At 27.0% G+C, this 21,977-nt stretch overlaps 1 protein-coding gene across 2 annotated transcripts in view; it reads right to left on the reverse strand.

Moving 5' to 3' along the window:
• LOC129957157 (uncharacterized) overlaps window positions 1-21,794 on the reverse strand; it is a 40,454-nt gene extending 18,660 nt beyond the window's left edge. The window contains exons 1-9 of one of the 2 annotated variants that reach the window (XM_056069333.1): window positions 21,589-21,656; window positions 21,433-21,456; window positions 15,959-16,136; window positions 14,140-14,357; window positions 10,731-10,802; window positions 6,647-6,699; window positions 5,115-5,137; window positions 3,550-3,631; window positions 810-873 (exon numbers count right to left, since the gene is read on the reverse strand). In XM_056069333.1, coding sequence (XP_055925308.1) covers window positions 810-873; window positions 3,550-3,631; window positions 5,115-5,137; window positions 6,647-6,699; window positions 10,731-10,802; window positions 14,140-14,357; window positions 15,959-16,136; window positions 21,433-21,456; window positions 21,589-21,609 — 735 coding nt within the window. In that variant the 5' untranslated portion in view covers window positions 21,610-21,656. Of the gene's footprint in view, window positions 1-809; window positions 874-3,549; window positions 3,632-5,114; window positions 5,138-6,646; window positions 6,700-10,730; window positions 10,803-14,139; window positions 14,358-15,958; window positions 16,137-21,432; window positions 21,457-21,588; window positions 21,657-21,693 lie in introns of those variants that run through there. The other variant, XM_056069334.1, reaches the window with a different exon arrangement.
• Between the last annotated feature and the right edge of the window lie 183 nt (window positions 21,795-21,977).

The raw sequence follows: 21,977 nt of genomic DNA on the forward strand, positions 1-21,977 counted from the left end.
ACACAAAATAGATATCTTTAAAATATATCTAAAAAAGAAAGAGTTATCTAAAAAAAATATATATAAAGATATATCCAAAAAATGAGAGAGTAGATTTAAAAAAAAAATCTAATCAAAGGGAAAACATTAAAAGATAGGATTATAAATATAGGATATTATCATAATTTAAAAATTTTTAACCCAAATTTATTAGTAAGTGCTTTTAGCTTCAGTAATATTTGAGACATCCAGACTTTACCTATGATAAGAAATTAGATGCCCAGATTATTTCTTAAAAACAAAATTTTTAATTAAAAAATTATAATGAGGTAGAAATAAGTTTATTGGCTAAATAATCAGTGGATCTACAGCAAATGAGCTGAAAAACTGTTTGATCAATGAATGAAAAATTACGTCACTTCAGAGAGTGTTTAAATTAGTATTTTAATGCTCCATTAATAAGAAAAGATTAGCAAGATCGAAAGAGTTAATAGAGAATGGAATATCAAATTTAATAAAATAAGCTTTAAAAAAACACTACTATTGGGAAACTAAACAGCAAAATTAAAGAAATTATTTGCTTTTTTTATGTCTTTAATTGTTATAAATGTCAAAACTTCCTGATCTTCCTGATCTAAAATCATAATTGAATGAAAAAAATTACTACTACAGAACAAAGTGATATTCAAAGAATATATTATTCATTAGCTTTATAAGAAAACTGAATTTGAGCAAACTGAACTGAGCAAAGAAAATGTTTTCCCATAGATAATTTACAACATAATTTCTTATTTTAGTACTTGTAAAAATGTGAAACAAATCAACCATACCACATTAGCATTTAAAATATTTGTTTCATAATGAGACACTTGTTCTTCATAAGACACAATCAACCTGAAAAAGTGAAATTATTTTATTAATAAAATAATAAGAGTTGAAAAATTCACAAGAAATGTTTAATAATAAATGACAGATATTTATAAAGAATGTGGAACTTTTTTTCATGGAAAACAAATTTCCCATATTACATTTTTATAACAAATACAAAAAACTCACATTAATTTTATTTGTAATTTTAACTACACACATACTAATAACTCATTTTTGAACCTTAAATTAAGTCTCCTTAGAAGTGCTTTAATTTAGTTAATTTGCAGGCAAGAAATTTTTTTAAAAGATATGCATGTAAAATGCATGCAAAATTAATGCAAGTTTATTTCATATTTTTTGGAGAATATGTATGCAGGAATTTGTTTGGTTTAAAACAAATTTATTTTTTCAGTCATTAATCAGCTCATGTTTTCAATTGCCACCTAATATTGCATAGCTTTCATAGCTTTCTATAATTGAAAATAACCTTTGTAAATAAATACTAGACAGAATCTGTATTTTTTTTTTAACCAAAACAGAATTTTTTAAATTCTAATCATATATCAAAGACACTATAAATCCAAAGAATCAGTATATTTTAAATACAGATTAAGTATGATTATGAAAAGTAAATGGTATAATACAAAAATTTGAAAAAAAAATCTTAAAGTGTAAATGAAAAATGATGAGCATCTACAAATACTTTAAGATCTTTTATTTTTAAATAAATTCTTATGCCTGCATTAAGCCCAAAAAAGTATTACCATCAAAGAAAATTATATAAAGAATGATAGTTAAACACTGTAACAAAACATTTAACATGAAGGAGTGTTATATAAAACTTGATATATATTACAATAATTTTTTTTTAAAAAAAAGTGTAAACAGCTTTTGTATTTTAACTCGTAAACAATTTATGAGTCAACACTGTGGTCATTTTTTTTTCGGAGGGGAAGGAGGAGAAAAATTTAAACTGTAAAATGCGTATTGAATTTTTTTTAAATATAAAAATATTTAAAAAGAATAGTAATATTTTCAAAGCTCCTGAATTTTTAAACAAAACAATTTTGACACTGATAATGAAATTTTTGGCATAATTATCAAAATTTTACATTAATTATTCACATAAAGATTTCAAATTATATATTTTAGCAGAAATTTACAAAATTTTGTACACAATTATAGCTTTTTAATGAGTAAGGTATTTGTCTATGAATTCTAGATCTCTTTCATAAATATAATTTCTAATAGGTACAAATATAACACAATTTTCGAATTTTTCTTGAGGAAAAAAAGAACAAACAAGCAAATAATAATAATAACAATTAAAGGAACATGCTATATGTACTAGAGTAAAGAATGTAAAAATAATTTTCCTGAAAAAAAAATGTCATCAAGATCAGAAAATTGAAATTTAAAGATTCTGATGCAATATAAATATAAATATTCAGTGTAATTATTAGCTTTCCAGTAACTAAAAATCAAAAATTAGTTTAAAACAGTAAAATATTTCCTTATTCAAATGTAGCATTTATTTTTTTTAAATATTTTTTAAGAATAATTACTTAGCTGACTTAGTAGCAGCTGAGTTCATCCTTTAATCAACAAGTGGCTGTTTGGGAAAGTAATAGTGACTTTCATGTAAAACTGAATACAAAAATTAACATTACTAAAATAATTACTTAAAATGAAATTAACCGATTTCATATATTTTTAAAATTATGTTAATCATATAATGTCAGTTTTATTTATTTTATTGGTTTTGTAATATATTGGGATAACAAAGCCATTCCACATCTTACATTTTAACAAGGGCCAGCAATTGTTTCATTAGCAAAAGTCATCTTTCAGAATATAAAAAACTTCCAGTTAATATCATTAACTATCTCATCAAAATACATGCTTAAAGTTTCAGTATCTTTAGGTTTACATATTAAAATTTTATTTATTTGTACTTGAATTTGATACAATCTGATTTTTAAAGTCAATTTATTGATAAAAAAAAACTTGGATCAAAACTTGATTCACAATGAAACTGGTCAGAGAGATACTTGTATAGAAAATAAAATTTCATTCTCGAGGCTTAATAAAACTAAAGAAATCAAGTTCCTGCATGTTTTCTTTCTTTCTTTTTTATTTTGAAACACATAAAATTATTAAAAAAATATTTTAAATTTCTTGTTTGTAAATATTTATTGATACATTAAAAAATTTCACTTGCTATTAGACAGAGATATGACTCTATTATCTTGAAAATTTGTTATTAATACTTGGAAAATCAGAATACTTTCTTTGCAAATAAACACCCTCAAACATATTTTCAAAAAGAAAATATTTATTCCTGGATTTTTATGAAGCTCCGTGTGATTCGGATTCTGTGTTAGGGTCCCCTCAATGAAAATTTGTGGATTTCTAGAGCTACCCTAGAGTAGCCATTTATAGCTAAAAGCGGTTTTTTGGTGACTTATTCTCTGATTTCATTAAAGAACTATTTCATGATTGAACTGTCATTTAATTTTTGTAAATAATATTAACCTAGATGATAAGTCATTATTTGTAAATGTATAGGGTTTTAAATAAAATAATTATTTTGTTACTCTACTCTCTTATATGGTTGGTCTTGGTGAAGAAATTACAATAATAAAAGTTTTAATATAATAACACAGATGTTTAAAAACAACTACAAAAAAGAGCCTTTACTTTTCTTGAAGGTTGATTTTTTCTTTTAGCTCCATATTTGCATTCTTCAAAGTTACATTTTCCTCCAATAACTTATCAAAAAGTTTTAAATGTTAAGAAAAATATACAACTTGCTATAGTTATATTAAAATAACTCATATTTTTCTTTTATAATGCGGAATATACAAAATATCAATAAATAAAATTTTAGCTATTATTTTTGGTTAATTAAAATTAAGATGGTTTTATTTTAACTGCACAACAAACAGTCACATAAACCAGCAGGCATGGTCTTCCCAAAACTTTCTCGCATACTCTCTAATAAATTTTTCACCAGTATACGAGATGTGTATACGAAAAAGTAAAAATAAATTTCAAAAATAAACAAAATTCATAAAATTATGAAGAATCACAACTCACAAATAAGCAAATAAAACATGCATTGTATCATAACTAATTATAAATTGTGGAATATACATTAACACAATAGTGAAACAGCAAAATTATTCCTTTGCAATTCTGCATTATTTTTCATATTTTAATCACGTGTGTCAAAATTAATTTCAAAGGATTAATTTTTAGCAGATAGATAATTTCATATTTAGAAAATAATAAGTAAACAGAATCGTCTAATATCTGCTAAATAAGATTTATAAAGGCATCATTAGGACTACAGAACAATTTGTTGAATGCATAAATATTGATAAAATACATGGGAAGTACAAAAAAAGTAGCTAATAATGGAATTTTAATTCTGCAAAGTACTGAAATCTAAAAAATATAAGCATGCAAGGAAAAAGACTATAATTACAAATATGTAAGATTAATATCCTTTTAAATAAAATAAATCTACACTTGATTCATGTCCCAACAGCTACTATCTAAACCTTTAAGAATAGTCATATTATTCAAATTGGAAAAAAATATACTCCAAATGATGAGAAGAATTATTTGTTCTACTGTTTGAATATTTTTCAGTTTTTATATCTCAATCTGATATGGCATCTCTCTTTCCTACTATTAGTCATATTTAGTAATATATACTTGACACAAACAACTATAACAAAGTTTTATGCTTCTACAGTGAAAACTGATATAGTTATGAAGTTTTAAATATCACCATATTAGACAATTTTAATGGCTACTTCAAGAAATATCATGGGATTTGCTTGAGGTGGCATTTATTGGCCTAACAATAAAATTCAAAAGCTTCATATCTGCGCCAGTTTTGGTAACAGAGAAGCTAAATGTAAGTAGTAGAGCTAAATATGACAAATATATAAGAGCTAATCGTAACCAATAGTACTGGAAATTATAGAAAATTTAGGTATCATAATTTCTTGAGCAATATATTTATTGATTCAAATGTCATAAAATATGATTTTTTTGGGACATTTAGAGCCTTTTCCTAATTGGGTTTATATGTCTATCGCTAAAATATTCTACGTCTAAAGCATAATTCTAATTTTAACTAATAGGCCATATTAGAGTGGACTTCCTATATAATGCTAATATTCAAAATAAAGTAAATACATGATAAAATACAGATATGATGAATTTAAAATATGAAAAATATCAAAGGATATTTGATAGTTCTTCATTGCTATTTCTGGAAAGAAAAAAAGTACTGAGTATCAGCTAGCAAAAAATATATTTTCTATCATTAAAAAATCAAAGATGCACAACTGTATATTGGATTTCAATTAAAAATTATGATAAAAAATAATTAATTACTGCAAGTTATCAGTATTTTGAGCAGATGAAGTTAATGTCACATTGCTGTTTATAAAGAAAAAGGAAAAAAAAAAAAAAAAAAAGCTGATTATCAGCTACCACTACATATATTTTCAATCATCTATATCTATACTTACATATAAAGCTCAATGTGTGTGTGTGTGTTGGCACTCTACAGAAAAGACCATTTGACCTACACAGCTACCAAATTTGGTACATGTATACCTTAGAGGTCCGGAATGTGCACCTGGGGTCCCTTTTTTTGGAATTTTTAATTAGAATTTTAATTATTAATAAAAAACTAACTTTTCCGCCAAAAAATCTTTTCATTTTCCCCTAACGCCAAATGAGTAAGGCTTCAGTTTTTTTTTTCTCAACAGTAATGAGGCTAGGGTTAACATTTTTCGGCCGATTATTTCAAATGATTCTGTTAATTTTAAATGCATCAAACATTAAGAAAATAAAACATTGTTAATTAATCGATCCTTCAGATTCATTCTGAAGTACTTTTGAATTAAAATAACACAGAATAAAGGAAATTAAAAATTTCTAATCTGCATAGCGTTACCCTCAACTGGCGTAGAAAAATTCACGCATTTCCATTACCGTAACTGGCGTTGCAAATTCACGCATGCGCATTGCGTTCTGCTTGTGACAATATTACCAACGGATGATTCTTGATTTAAATTATTTTTAGGTTAGTTGCATGCTTTTGTAATTAAATTGTATTTATGTTAGTTATATATTTTTTGTATATGCTTATAGTTTTAAGTGCATTGTTTTTTAAGTAGTTTTTTTTAAAACCTGTTTTCGACCGATTATTTTAAACGATTCATTTTATTTTCTTAGTATTTGATGCATTTAAAATTAAACATTGTTAATGAATCGATCTGCTCATGGCGAATCTGAGAAAATTTTGTTGACAAATTCTTGAGATATTACATAAGAAAGATATTCTTTAGTGCCCATAAAGTTTAAACGCTCAGTGACTCTGTTATCAATAATCATATTATAAAAAAAATGCTTTGTTTCAGTAAAAAATATTATTATATTAATTGCAGATTAATTCTTTCCACTTTAATTTAAAGCATAAATTCTACGAGAGCTAACAGAAAATTAGAGAGATACATATTACGTTATGACTGAAGGCCTTTATAATATTATGAGTGAATTATATGACTATCAAAATTTGAAGTTTTAAAATATTTTGATGAGGAATCTATTAAAGTAGGAATTGCGTAAAATATTTAATTATTAAAATTTAAACGAACATTAAGATTGGCGAACCGACCGGTCGCCAACGGGGGCTAGTTAAAAAATAAAGAAACATAATTATATATCGGATTTCGAACAAAAAATGATAATACGAAAAATAATGACTTACTGCAAGTTACCAGTATCTTGAGTAGATGTATTCAATACCACATCATCAACATACTGAAAAATAAAATTTTTCATTAAAGAGACATTTATGATTAACAGAACAGAAATATAAAGAGCATAGGGAATAAAGATTAACATATATAACCAGTGTAAATAATCTCCCTAAAATTTTCTCATATACACTCTAATGAACTTGCCAATACAGGCAACATATATGGCATTGATGTACAATACCGACAAAATATTAACTTTTGGTGCATATTTAATATTTTTAGTAAATTCACTTGTCATTCTTGGCAAGTTTTTTGGTGAATGATCCCTGGTAGGGTTAATAGTACCCAAAAATCGAATTTCTGCTTTAGACACGTTTTTGTCAGCCGATTAAAACAAAAATTTGATACAAAAGAGGATGTGTAGTCACAAAATCAAATTTAATATTTGATATATTTAATTTAGAGTATTTTTGAACTATTGTGTTTATATGTTTCAGAAAGTACAGACTGACAGGCAGCTAACCCATAGTTGGATTTAGCTTAACATCTGATAGATGGCTACACTTTAGATGTTAAATCTATGCGCTGAATTTTATCTATTTATTCTTTCTTTTTGTAAATATTGTGTTAACTTATATTGAAACAGACAGACTTCCTCCTAACAGATTTCACTCAAAGTTTGATAGACACCTGCAAATATGGTGTGAAGACTGTATAAAAAATTTCAACTGTCTGGCATTTTTCAGTTATACACAGATCAACAAACGGACATTTTTAAAAAATGTGTTTTTCAAATTCCATGGGATTTAAAATCTCGAACTCAAATTTTTCGATGATTAGTATACTTTTCCTCTATACTACATATATAAAAAAGTTTTAAAAACTAAATTTAAATATGTTGCAAAATTATGGAAATGTTTGTTTCTTTTTTAACACTTTGTTGACCGGCAATTTCATACAAAAATTTATTTTGTTGACCGGCCATTTCGCACAAAAATGTATGCATGGCACCCGCTATTTGATATAGAAAATATCTCATGTCACCGGGGCAAAAAATGTAATTGAATAAAATTCGAAGTGATTTTCAAAACATTTTATTTGCACAAAACAATAGTAAAACTAATAATAATAATAACAACAATAATAATAATAACTAATAATTTTTTTTGTATGGTAAAAATTAAAGCATTCACCGCCGTGTAAAGGTACACAACATGTCTTACAAATATATATCGTTTCGCTGCGCTTTCCTTTTGAAGAGCATACTCGACACTTTCTTGTTGGATTTGTTTTAGATGCAGTAATTATTGGTTCTAAAACGTGGTCCAGAAGTTTTCCTGAAAGCCTAGATACAGGATCTTTGTGTGGAGCTCTTTTAGATGCATGAGAAGTATTTGCTGGTTGTGTGTTGCTTTCAATTGATTCCGAAGATAGCCATATCCTAGCTACTTCTAAGAGAAATTTTTTGTATCTTATTTTATTTTGGCACTTTTTCGAATAAATCACGAAAGCATTAAATAGAAGGCAATTGATAAAAAAAAATGCTGTTTTTTTGGACCATTTGATGCTTTTTCGCAGTATGCTGCTGTTTACCAAATATTGATCTGCACGATCGACTCCTTTCATATATTTATTGTATTCAATTATGCATGAAGGTTTTATTTTATTGTTTATATAATTTTTATTTCGATTTCCAGTTGTTATCATAGACGCATCATGAATTGTTGAAATCATTCGCACTAACCTTTTATCCTTTCATGTGAGGAACAGAATCGGTCCTTTTCGTAAAAATGTCATTTGCCTTCTCTGAAGATTTTTGGATTTTTCTATAAGTAATTTTGGCAAGCCACGGTTTTCGCGAATGGTACCACATACACGTATTTTATTTTCAAGTAAAATACTAGCTGTTGAAACGTTGTTGTAATAATTATCTTGATACACGTGATGATTAAATCCAAAATACGGTTGCAAAATTGACAATATTGTTTCTTCAAGTTTTTTCCCAACACCAGAATAAACTTCAAAGTTGCAAATGTACCCTGACTCACTTTCACAAACCATTCTCACTAAAATTCCGTATTTTGTAATTTTTGCAGGATTATATGTTTTGAATTTTAGACGTCCTCTCCATGGTATCATTGCTTCGTCTAATGATAATTGCTGCTTCGGTACATACATCGATTGACTTTTGGAAATAACGTAGTCTAAGAGAGGTCTAATTTTATAAAGCCTATCTGTACTAAGTACATTTTCAACGTTATCACTGAGGTGGAAAAATGTGAAGATCTGTTTAAACCTCATCCTGCTCATTGTTTTAGGGAATATTGGTATTTCCACCAAAGGGTCAGTTGACCAATAATCTCTCCAGCAAGTTTTTTTCGTTTGTCCCATCAATACCAACAATCCAAGAAACTTTTTTATATCGTTCGTTGTTACTTCCTTCCACTGTAAAGTTTTGGCTGAATTTTTATGCAAATCTTTCATTTGGGTGTGATATAGATTTGTTTGAGAAACAACTAAATTGAAAAATTCTTCATCAAAAAACGAATCGATTACATCAACGATGCTTGGTGGATCACATTCGAAGTTCGGTACTCTCGAATTTCTCGAATAATCTTCCAAAGAAGGAACAATATCAATATCATTCCACTCTTCATCACTATCTGCTTCACTATCGGAAAGAATTCTTCTTTGTCGTTTTGATGGTCTAATGTCTGAATCATCACTATCAGAATCACTGAACTCGAAATCACTCGGACAATTCGACAAAACATCCGCATATAACTCGCTAAAAAGTTCTTCCGACATGGTTCAAATTTTTTAAATTTTTACAATGCAATGGAAACAGAAATCAGAATAGTAATTTTGATTTTGAAAAGCCAACATGACAAAATTTTGCATTGCAAGTTTTTGAAAAAATATTTGCATTTCATGAACTTAGAAAAAAATATCAAAGTGCAAAGACGAGTTATCTCGTCACCGGTCAACAACGTTCGGGCATGAAAAGACGAGTTATCTCGTCACCGGTCAACAAAGTGTTAAATTAAAGTTTAAAACAGAGGAAATATTATGGTAAGATAATATTTTCTAGTAATTTTTGGTATTTCTCTACTATCTTGGTGCAATAGTTTAATTTCAAATGTTTATATTATATATATATATATATATATATATATATATATATATATATATATATATATATATATATATATATATATATATATATAGGGCTATTTTGGAGAGGACTAGATGATGGAAACTATCTGAGTTGAGTCTTCTCTCTTAATTTTCACACCTGAGTGAATTAATGTTACACAAGCGACTTTAAAAAACATTGGTGCCTATATAAAGCAGAATCAGGTTTGAACCAATACCCCATAAGTTAAGAAGCCAAGACTGACACCAAAACATTATAGCCATCCTTCATTTTGAGACAATATGGTTATAGTTATGATCTTAAAAATTGAGCCAAAAACCATTTTGCAGATAACTTATTTGGTTATGCTTGTTCTAATATTTTCCAGATGGCAAATAATTTTATCTTGCAAATATTTAACTATTTTTACATCAAAGTGGCACAATCATTGTAAAATTTTAATTATTAAAACTCAATAAATTCTATCTTCAAATCCCAATCATCATGAATCTAAAATTTCAACAGAGAAAGATATGTTTTCCTTACATAGGAAGAAAAACCAGATGAAATTTACATTCCAAATATTTAAAACATGCAATATGTATTCATAATTCAAGGTTTCAAATTTCTTCATATATCTCTCAAACCATGCAATTCATTTATATGCCATTAATAATAATGCATAATTTAAAAAAATATTATCACATTTAAGGCCTAAAATTTTGGTGGTATGTAAATAAAATATTTGCAGGAATATTAGGGTTACTAAAATATTTCTGAGTCATATGCCATCCACAGACTTTATGTCTGATCATCTATAACAACACAATAAATTTTACAAACAATCCTCTACTCTCTTAATTAGTTTTTTTAAAAATTTGCTAAACAGCTACATAATTTATAAATAGAAATAATTAATTATTGAAATTTTGCAAATAATATTCTATGATGCTTACATCAACTGGTTCAACTTTACACGTCAGAAGCGGTCCAGTCTGCACAGGTGGTGTTGTCACATCAACTAGTTCCTACAAAATATGAACATTTTAATTCTTCCATAAAGGTGAAAATTTGCTTCATTTATCCTTTATAAACAAAAAACATTTTTAATAAAATTTTAGTTTTTAAAAATAAAGAAATATGATATGATGAGAACTCAACCAAGATTCAAAGCAAAGCTTTTCACAAGAATTTTCTTCAGGATGCCATTTTGGAAGAAAAACGCAGAGGAGAAGGGGGGAGGGAGGCGGAATAGTTTAACCACAAATTTTGCAAATAAATAAGAACACTGAATATTTAATAAGAATCACGAAGAAAATTTAATTTAATTCAATGATTAAAACTACCTTTAAATTTTCTAAATCAAGATGACCATCTTAAATATTTTGAAGGATTTCAAACAGGAGGTCTTTATGACAGTTTCCACAATTCCAAATAGAGACATAAACCAGAAGTTGTTGTTGTTACTATCTTAATAGTGACTGAAATTCCTAAAGTTTAAAAAATTTGTTTTGTTACACACTTCAATTTTTTTTATATTACTCTTATCATTTACATAGCAATTTTTAAACTTAATTTTAGCAAATAACTAATACTTTAACTTCAATATTAATACTTTATCAAGAGTTGAAAGTATGGGTTTGAATTTGAAAGCATTAAAAGTAATATGGTTTCAAACTGTTTAGTTAAATTGTAATGCAGATAAATTTCTTGTTGATTGTTCTTTCTTCTAATTATTATTTTCCAATTTGCTTTTGGATCTTCTGTAGCTATTACTGCTTTAAGCTCACCAAAAACAAAACAAATTGTAAATTTAAAGTTTATTGATATAATTAAAATATATTATAACATGATGGATGTGCTAGCTGATTGATAAAGGAAGCAGTGAATCATACAATCCAAGTTTGAAAGGAAATGAAACTAACATTATATTAATTAAGTTTATAAGTTTCTTAAGTTTATTTTAAAACTATATAGATATTCAATTATAATTTTTTAAAAAGCTTTTATAAACTAACAATATATTCTTATAGAATTTGGGGTTCTTCCGATTTGATGGTCGATGAAGAAACATAATCACCAGGCTTCAATAGCAAACAAAGACTTTTATTAAACATGAAGATAAGAATATGCAGACAACAAATATACAACCCTCCTAACTGAGAACTGTACTGCCCGGGACATGCAGTCCTCAGAAGAGGTTCAGTGTTATAAATCTGTAATGTTGCTTCTCAGCATGGTTAGTTCAATCTGGCCAGCATCCAACAGAGCTGATAGTAAAACGGTCTTTCCAACGATTGAACTAACGATGCTTGGAAGCAAATTACTGATTTGTAATAATGTTGTTACAAATTTGTAATGTTGCTTTCCTGGCAAAGAAGATAGTTTACAAATATAGTAATGGTTGCGAAATGGATACCAAGTCATTAACCCCAGCCTTTTCAGCAAAAATGAAGGGTGAGGATTATTTGATAACTACATTAGAGCTTGAGTTTCTGCAGTTACTCTAGAACATTCCATATCCTATAAAAAGTGTAAACAGTTGGGCAACATGCTTTCATAAAATTATATCAAAGTTTAGACAGATACACAGTTTTGTCATTTGCAGCTATTTTCATGTAAAAATGGAAATGGGAAAAATATGAAATCTCAAGGTAGAAACTAGCAAAATCAAGAGAATGAATTTTAAATTAAGTGAATATCAATTTTAAGAGAAAATAATCCGAAAGTTTCTTTGGTCTTAATTACTTAATACTTCTTAGATTCAGTTGTTAAAACATGTAGATTTCATATTCAAGACAGTATTCCCATAATTACAAAATTCATATACGTTCCATTTAATAACTTTCAAGGGATAAGATGCAATATGTACTTAATAAAGTCAATGCCCACGAAAATAACCACAGTTTTTGAAAATATTTCAATTGTGTTTGTTTATTTATTGTAGTTCTTTATTTTTGTTTTCACATGAATTTTGTGATCTACATTGCTTTAGGAGCTGAGATATTCAAATCTTTTTAACGTATAATTAAATATTCACAATCCATTTTTTAAAAATTTCGAACTTGAAGATATGACAGTAATTTTTAGCAGGGGTGGGGGTGGGGTCTGAATTATAGAGACTATAAAGTTAAAAAGTTAACAAAAAAACTGAAATTTGTCAAAGCAAAAAGAAAATGTATATTGAAAAATATAATAAAATTTTGAAAGAGAAGTTATGATATGTATATTACTTTAATAAAAACAGAGGAACTTATCATGTGAAATAAAATCTTATTTATTGAGATCAAACAGAGAACATGAAATGGGATACAATATTTCACCAAATTACAATTCTATATGACAATATTAAGGTAAACAGTAAAAGAGATTGTGTAATTTTAAGTGATACTATTTAATAACAAATTACTGCAAAATACTCAGAAATAAAACCAAATGTGAAAATGTCAGAAGGGGGAAAAACGTCTTAACATTGGTAAAAACATGCAAGCAAGAGATGTTACGGTAAAATAGGTTTAAAATTTCAATGGGTGGAAAAAAGCATTGTTATAAATATAGTGTTTAAATTAGTTCTGAAAATTGATCAAAATTTAAGAAGTAGTTGTACAACAATGAAATCGATGGTACTATAAAGATGATTTTTTAAATTGTAAGAAAGTACAAAATTTGTGGTGCCAAAATTTGTTCAGAAATTATAGTAGAAAACTATAAAATCATTCTGCTCTCTCACGCCCCACCCTTCATTCCCTTTGGCGGACACAATAGTAAAATTTTAATAACGCAGTAAATCTTTTCTAGATGCTAATTGGCATGGCTGCCAAAATTTGTTTGATTCTGTCAAAGGTTGTGGAACTGAATAAGGTTATAATAAACAAATGAATATTCAATTATATATATAGAGAGAGAGAGAGAGAAATTATGACAATGCACATGAATTTAAACCAATTACTAATGCAACAAATATTATTGCTGTAAAACTATACTTTAAAAATTTTATTAAAGTAAGAGAAAAAATTAGTGAATGGCTTATTTTTCAAATTTTTAAAGCAACATAAAAATGATTTATATATGACAGTATGCTAGGCATTAATTGACAGAAAATGCAAAAATTTTGAATCTTTTTATTATTTATTATTTTGAATCTTTTTATTTATTTAAAACTAAACTTTTAGTTTTTAAAATTTTAAAAATGCAAAATTTAATGAGCACCAGAGTTTAAGCACTAATTATGCACCAAACTTGGTAGCTCTAGCTTCAATAGTGTAACCTGTAAAGTTTTTTCAGTTTATACAGCATTCTAGTCTTATTGCTTAATCTTCATTTAAAAGAGAACAAATTAATGAGAATTTTGTATCTTATACTTACTCCTCCAGCAAGAAGAAGTTTTTTCTCAAACTCTTTACTAGGATTTGGAAACATGAGATTTTTTGTCCATAAAGCATTTACTTCGTCATCATTAATGCAAATGTCATAAATGTAGTTCACTTTCTTGAGTTTTGCCTCTTTGCAGAAATACACTTCAATCTCAATGGAAACATTCTGAGAGGTAGATTCTGATAGAATAAAAGGGGGCTTTTCCTTGACTGAAATAAGAATTTAATAAAACAATAAACACACATATACAGCAAAGTAATATATGCTTGTTTCTCTATCACTTCAGGTAAAACTTGACATACTCTTTCTCAATGGCTCATTAAAAATATCCTAAAGCAAAGTTTCTCCAACTAAGATATATAACATTATTAAAAGCATAACAGTTTTTACCCTCCCCCCCCCAAAAAAAAAAATTAAACAGATGTAAAAGAACTCCTCTTAATATTTGTATATTTAAAAATTAAAATCAATAAACTAATTTTAATCACATTAAATTTTGATAATCAATGTTTTTTATGTTTGCTTGTTTTTTAAATATGCAATAACGGGCTGTGCAAATCTTTTCAATCAATTCAGTTTTAAAGTCTTGTATTCCTATGCATTTTTACCAGTTGATAGTAAAATGTTTATTTTATAAATACAAGGGATTTCACATTTTTTTGAAATTTTGTATTGCATTAATAAAAATCTATGTTTCCTAAATGGAGGGTTTATAATCAAAAACTAAAAAATTTAAAATTTATATTATTCAAATATATTTGCAAGCAAATTCTTTTACATTATAATAAAAAAGTAGCTATTTAATAATCCATAATAATAATAATTAAAATTATAATTAAGAGGTTTAATGCAACAAACATTCCTCTTTGAATGAAGCTTTGTCAGGTTTTCATTAATATTAAGTATTCATCATTTTCAAGTTACAACAATATCCTTATTTATTTTTAATCAACAGCATGACAAAAAAAAAAAAAAAAAAAAAAAAAAAATCCAGTTTCACAAAGATGTGTTTCCATGTGTTGAAAGACATTGAGAAATGGATCTTTTTCCTTAGCTCAGCACTATTGATACTGCAACCAAGTCCAATGCCAATATTTCGCAATTATGTCTGGCTATGATTTATATTATACTGCTGCCAAAATTTGGCAACAACTGATGCCAGTATTTTTTGCTTGAAACCAGAACTAATGTGGCATGATCTTGTGCAATATTTGGATACTATTTAATTTAAATATTTTCCATTATATGGTGATAACTTACATCAATATTTAGCTTGGAAACAACTGCTGCAGTGCTAAGAGAAAAATATTTATTTGTATAAATGTATCTGAATAATAAAGATTAAAATAATATGCTATAGAAGAGCTATTTTACATTCATTTATAAATTTTGCATAAAAAATGTAGCATCTGGTGTATGCAATAAAAAAAATATTATTGGTACATATATCATAGTTTGAGAAATCCAGCAACCTATACAGTAATTTCTTATATTTTGTTTTATTTTCAAATACTTACAAGAGTCCTCGTAGATTAATAAGTAAATAAATTCTAAAATACTCATTAAATTTGCAAAATGATTTCTCAGATTGCATTTTTCTATAAAAAACATATTGTCTATTATGCAACAGACTGAAGTTGATTCACTTTTGTAAGGGAAATAGAATGCAGTTTGTAAAATCCATATATCCCTAAATCCATTGATACCCATAAAGCAACAAAGGCTTCCAAAATGTATGGTTGATCTGAATAATAGAATGTATGTATAATTAGATTGAAAAAAAAAAAGAAAATCAGATATTCGCACTTACTTCTTTTTGGATCTGGATAACTGTCAGGTAAATGAAATATAACTTTCTCCACAATATATTTGATTTCATTACCATTGGCACCTTGTACAAATACTGTCCAGTCATGAGTATAGCCTTCTTTGGTAGGCTTTATATTTTTGAGTGCTCTATGGCCAATTTCTATTTTTACTTCCATGTCCTGTAAAAACAAACTATTAGAGAAGGGCAATATTGAGGTTTGGTTTTAGAGTTTCTAAAAATTGCTTCATCATCAAGCGATATTCAATTCAATTAACATTTGAGATTAGACAATAAGTTTGAAAAAATTTGTTTTCACCTTGCAACAAAAAAATCTGTAGAAATATACCTAATTGTTTGAATAAACTTGCTGCAATTCTTTTAAAAGACATAAAAAGGTAGTAAAAAAAAAAAAAATTTAGGATAATAATACTAGATACTGCAAAAAATAAATAAAAGCTAGGATTGTTACTGCCAGACAAAAAAATTTGCCCTACATGCGAAGCCCTTATAAAAAAATTCACATGAAAATTAAACTGATTATGATTATGAAATAAGTATTCAAAAGGAACATTTAGATAAATTGAACATCAATTTAAAATAAATGGGAAACTCTCCAATTAAAAAAGATCAGCAAATTTAGCAATGGTCAAAGAAAATTATTGAGAAAACATTTGATCTTTTAATAATGGTCAAAGAAAGTGAAAATTGTCTTAGCTGCAAAGAAAATTTGACTACTGCTTTACAAGTAAAACTTACTGAAATTGAAAATATACATCGGTCTGCAGTCCTACAGAATAAGGACTTCTTGTATAGTTTAATAGAAAAACTGAAGATCAAATTTGCAGAAAAAACATCCCATATAGACAAAATTCACATTTTAATCCTGATTCCAAAAAGTTGGAAGTCTTGAAAAAAAAAAAAAAAAAAATAGAAGAAAAATATAACTGAAAGAAGAAAAAAAAGACTGAATTTATTTTATGACAATTCATTTACTGAGGAAAGCAAGAAATTTTTTAAAGTATTTCATGTCCTTGGAAAACTTGCAGCAAGACAAGGTTCAAAAATCAGTCAGAGAAATATTTTAGTTATTCAGACTTTTTATGTGTCAGATGACATAAGTCACTTACATCCTGGGAAAAAAGATTTTTTAATGTAAGGACAGATGACCAAAAACAAAAAACAAACAAACAAAAAAAAGATCAATTCTCTACAACTTACAAGAAGTATACAACCAGTTTAAAAAGCAACATAGAAATATAAAAATTGGATTTATTAAATTCAATGAACTCAGATCAAAACTGGATTTTATATAAGCTAGAAATAATGATATATACATTCTATATGTACATATCCACTCCATCAAAATATGAAATTGATGTTACATTCAATTAAGCCTCACCACTCATTATTAAAAATAATGGAACTAAATGTTTGTAGTATAGAAAAAAAAAAATGTATGTTTGGAAAAGGTCCTTAGTATCTTAATGAAACATTTTGCAATGAAATAGCAAAATTTGAGGCTTTCTAAAATGCAAATGAAATAATTTACAAATACTGGATTTCAACTGACGGATCTACCAGTTCAGTCCACTGAAGAATTTCTTGATTCATTTATAGGGTGTATGCTGAGCATAACAAAATATCATTTTATTGCAAAGTCAGAATCCATATAGCTGAAATTTAACAACCCTAAAAAAGGATGCATAGTTTCTCTTTGATTATTCTGAAAACTACTCATTTATTGTTCAGGATCCTATTAAAAGCTTCCACTGAGAAAATAGCCAAGCAGTAACTGTAGTTTATGGAAAAAGAAGTGAAAATCAGCTCTTGACACACTCTATGCACATCATCACGAAAAACATGATACAATAACAGTATTTTCTTTCCAAACTGCTTTTATAAAAGAAAATGTTTCTTTGGTAAAGAAACTTATTTATTTTAGCAATGGTTCTTCAGCTCAGTGTAAAAATTGTAAGAAATTTGCCAACATCAATTTGATTTTGAATTAAATACAGAGTGGCACTTCTTTGCTATAAGTCATGCAAATGTTCATGTGATAGTATTGGAGGGCCTATCAAGTGATTAGCAGCAAGAGCAAGTTTACACAGACCTTACAATAATCAGATTATAACTGCAAAAGACCTTTTCTCCCCCACAGCTTCGATAATGAATATTAAGTTCTTTTTTGTTCCCCAGTAAATGTTACTGAAGTTGAAAGTAAGTTTCAACACAATTTAATGAAATACCAACAACTATTTTGGGGACATGTACTTATCATTGCTACATCCCCATTTCCAAATGCATATAAAATCCTTGTTTCATATTTATCACAGTCATCAGCAAAAAAAAAAAAAAAAAAAAGTTCTAAAAAAAACAAAAAAAACATTGATAGTGAGCCTAAATCAAATTTCAGTATCCTTCTTTTTATGTTGACATTTCACTAGATAAAAATGATTTTCTTATAAAGTTCATGACTCCACATGGACTGTCACTGATAGGGGTTGTACAAAAACCAACTTTTTGAAAAAATGATTTCTGAATTTTTGTCAAAAAAAATAGAATATGGAAATATATTTTCTCTTAATTAAAATATCAAAAAACAAAATTAATATCAAAGTGAGTATATATATATATATAAATTATGGATTACATATACATATTTCTTACACATAACAACAGAAACTGAAACAAAAATTTTGAATAATATTTGTATTATTTTCACTAATTTAGAAAACATAAAATATCAACTGAACTATGGCTAAATCTTGTTCTTATTTTAAACACAATATTACCAGAAATTAAAAATTTCAGGCAATATTTCAATTCAGGCTCGTTCACTAACTACTGAGCTTGGTTTTATAGTTTTCATGGCATCAAATAACAAATCAAAGATTTTTTTTTTTTTTTCTTCTAGGCAACTTCAAAAGTAAGGTAATCTCTTTGTGACGTTTAGCTCTTTATTAGACATTAATTTCAACAATGCTAATTAATTTCCTAAAACTTGAGAAAAAATTAAAAATGCCTTTTGATTTGAAAATGAAATATTTTCAGTATTTTATTATTTAAAAAAATTGAAATAAATTAATAATGCACGTTCCAAACTTTATAACAACATTAAAAAATTTTTGTTCGGATTAACTAATTAATAAATTGCAGGGCTTTAAAAATACAACATTAAACAATTATACGTACACAATTCAAAGTGCTATCTTTTCAGTTGTTTGAAACAACTAAAATAAATAATATGCAAGCAGTACACCGACCTAGTCAGAGGCTATACAGGAAACAAACATTAAGCCAAATTACCTTGGGTATTCTCATATATGCCTAAAGTCAAATTATACACCAAATTTCATAAAAACCCATAGCAAAGTTGCCACAAGTTTTTTATTTGTTTTTTTCATTTCACATGGAATGACTCCATATATAATCTCAAAGGCAAATGGATCAATGGAACTTCAAGGTACAAGATTGGAACTCATTGGGTAACATCTAGCAATCATGAAACTATTATAACAGCATTATTATTGTAAATGTTCTAAGAATAATAATCCCTTCTCTCCCCATAATTTCCAAAAGTGAAATTCAATAATACACTGTGCTGGAACATTTTTCAAAAGTTTAGGAAAACTGCATTTTTCAAGTTCTCAAGACACATTTAAAAAACTAGAAATACATTAAGTATTGTTCAAAAGAAATCAAAATTCAACTGCTAAAGTAAAATAATAAAAAACGTTACATTCTTCAAACTCCTTTATTTGCTAAGGACAAAGATGTCTTGTCAGTATCATTTTTATTTTTTGGAACTCAGTACTATTAAAACTTGAATGTTTGAAAAAATAAAGTCATTTAAATCAAAATACCATAATAGCAGCAAATTCTGCAAAGAACATTGCCATTCATATATTTACATTTGCAATGAAAAATATTTCTAATGCTTTAAATGCAATTGAATTGGTTGTTTTCTTATCTTAATTTTGCAGATAAAGATTTTCATGCTTTTAATATTGGTTTATTGAAACAACTATTTAGAGCCTCTCAGCTCTATAGCAAAAAAGTTATTTCGCAATCAATAGAAACCTTGCTATAGAACACTTGTGACATTTAACTTGAAAAAAATACAATAAAAAGAAGCAAAAAGTAATTGAAATCTAATATTATTTAAAGATAGCAAGACAAATAATGAATAAAGTGCCATAAAATTATTTCAAGATAAAGGAATCCCTCATAGAAATAGATTTTGTCCTCAAAATTACTCAATGAATGCTAGTTTTATTCAAAGAAAGCAATTATATTTTGTTGTCACTTACATTCATGGCAAAAAAGAGAGAATACAAACATGGTTTGTAAGTTTACATCTTTATTTACTCAATGATATTACATTTATTTATGATGTGAAGATTTCAATCACATTTCATAACACAACTCTAAATAAGTACACAATGTAAGAAGTACACAATGGAGGTAAGGAGCCAATTCTTTGATGTCTTACAAAAGAATAAAATCAGCAAATTTAACAAATCAATATTAACAAAAAAAAATTTTTTTTTACCTGATAAATAATATTAAAAAGGTCACAAAAGAAAAAGTCTCTTTTCAAGAGAAATTTAAATGTGAAGATTTGGAAAAATTCCAAATTTTTACATTGAAACTTGATAAATTGAAAATGAAATGATGGAAAAGAAATTTAAAAAGTGCTATTTTTTATCACTTTTATATATAGTTCTCTTTTTTTTTCTTAAAGAGCATTATAAAATAAGAGGAAAAATAATTAGAAAAAATTTACATAAGGGAAAAGTCAGTCCTTGCAATCATCATTGATTAAAATAAATAATCTTAGTTACGTTACAAATAACAATATTTAAATGAGAGAGCTTGGACATACATAAGTACAGATCTTATGCAAGATAACTTAAAATTCACAAAGAATTTCTCTTCTTAAAAAAATTAAAATAATAAGCAAATAAGAATAGTCATCATTATATGTTTCTAGTAAAAAATACAAAAGCAAAACAATGTTTCATTTATTTGTAGTTTTAAAATTCTATATATATGTTTATTTTGCTAAAATGTATCTCATATCTAGTTAGAAAATGACCCCAAATTTAGAATGCATTTGTACCTATATCATCATTTATAATAAATATTCACTTAACATATGTCATGACGCATGATGACATCAGCATATAGGCTCATTTATGCTAAATATTAAAAATATGTGCACTAAATAAAAAAAAAAATTGTTGTATAACATTGAAATAAATCCCTTCTACATTTCCATGACAAACATTCTTAACATGAGGTATGTCAGCAACGTTTTTTAAATATCGAAGCATATCAAACAACACATATGGATAATTAAATTAAGAAGAAATTTTTGAAATTCATAAAAAGGATATCGACGCATATAATATATACAATAATTAATAAAATTTTAAATATAAATTCATAAAGAAAAAGTAAGAGTTACATACCATTACGCCTTTAATTCGTTTTTGCTACTTAAAAATATTATAAATGAATTAGTACATTTTAGTTTAAACAAGATTTCACATGAAAAAAAATAAAAATTTTTGTTAACAGCAACAATATAAAGTAACAGTAAAAAATTTCTCGCGTTATCAAATTACTCGCGTTTGCGTTATCAACATATTAATTGAAAATTATCAGATGATCTTTAAATGTAGTTCACACATTTGTTTCGTAGACGGATCGCATGCCACAAACTTGTTTACCTTTCGTTTTCGACTTGAGTCTCAATTGCAACATTTATCCCTATGGGATGGGCGAATCCATCAAACCGTACTTTTCATAGGTAGAAGCGTTTGAGCAAGAGGGGCACCCGGGATGAGACTCGTTTGCGAATGGCCTTCATTCTCCACTAGAAATCCAAAGGGGTGGGGAACATTAGAAGTGATGGGTGAAAGTAGCTTTAGAGGGCGAGTTTCATTCCGATAGCGATGGAAATGGGGCAAAGATGCTTGCGTCAAAAGGTGAAAATTTCTTTACACGCTAAGAA

Source organism: Argiope bruennichi, chromosome 11, assembly GCF_947563725.1.
Source record: "Argiope bruennichi chromosome 11, qqArgBrue1.1, whole genome shotgun sequence".
NCBI lineage: Eukaryota > Metazoa > Arthropoda > Arachnida > Araneae > Araneidae > Argiope > Argiope bruennichi.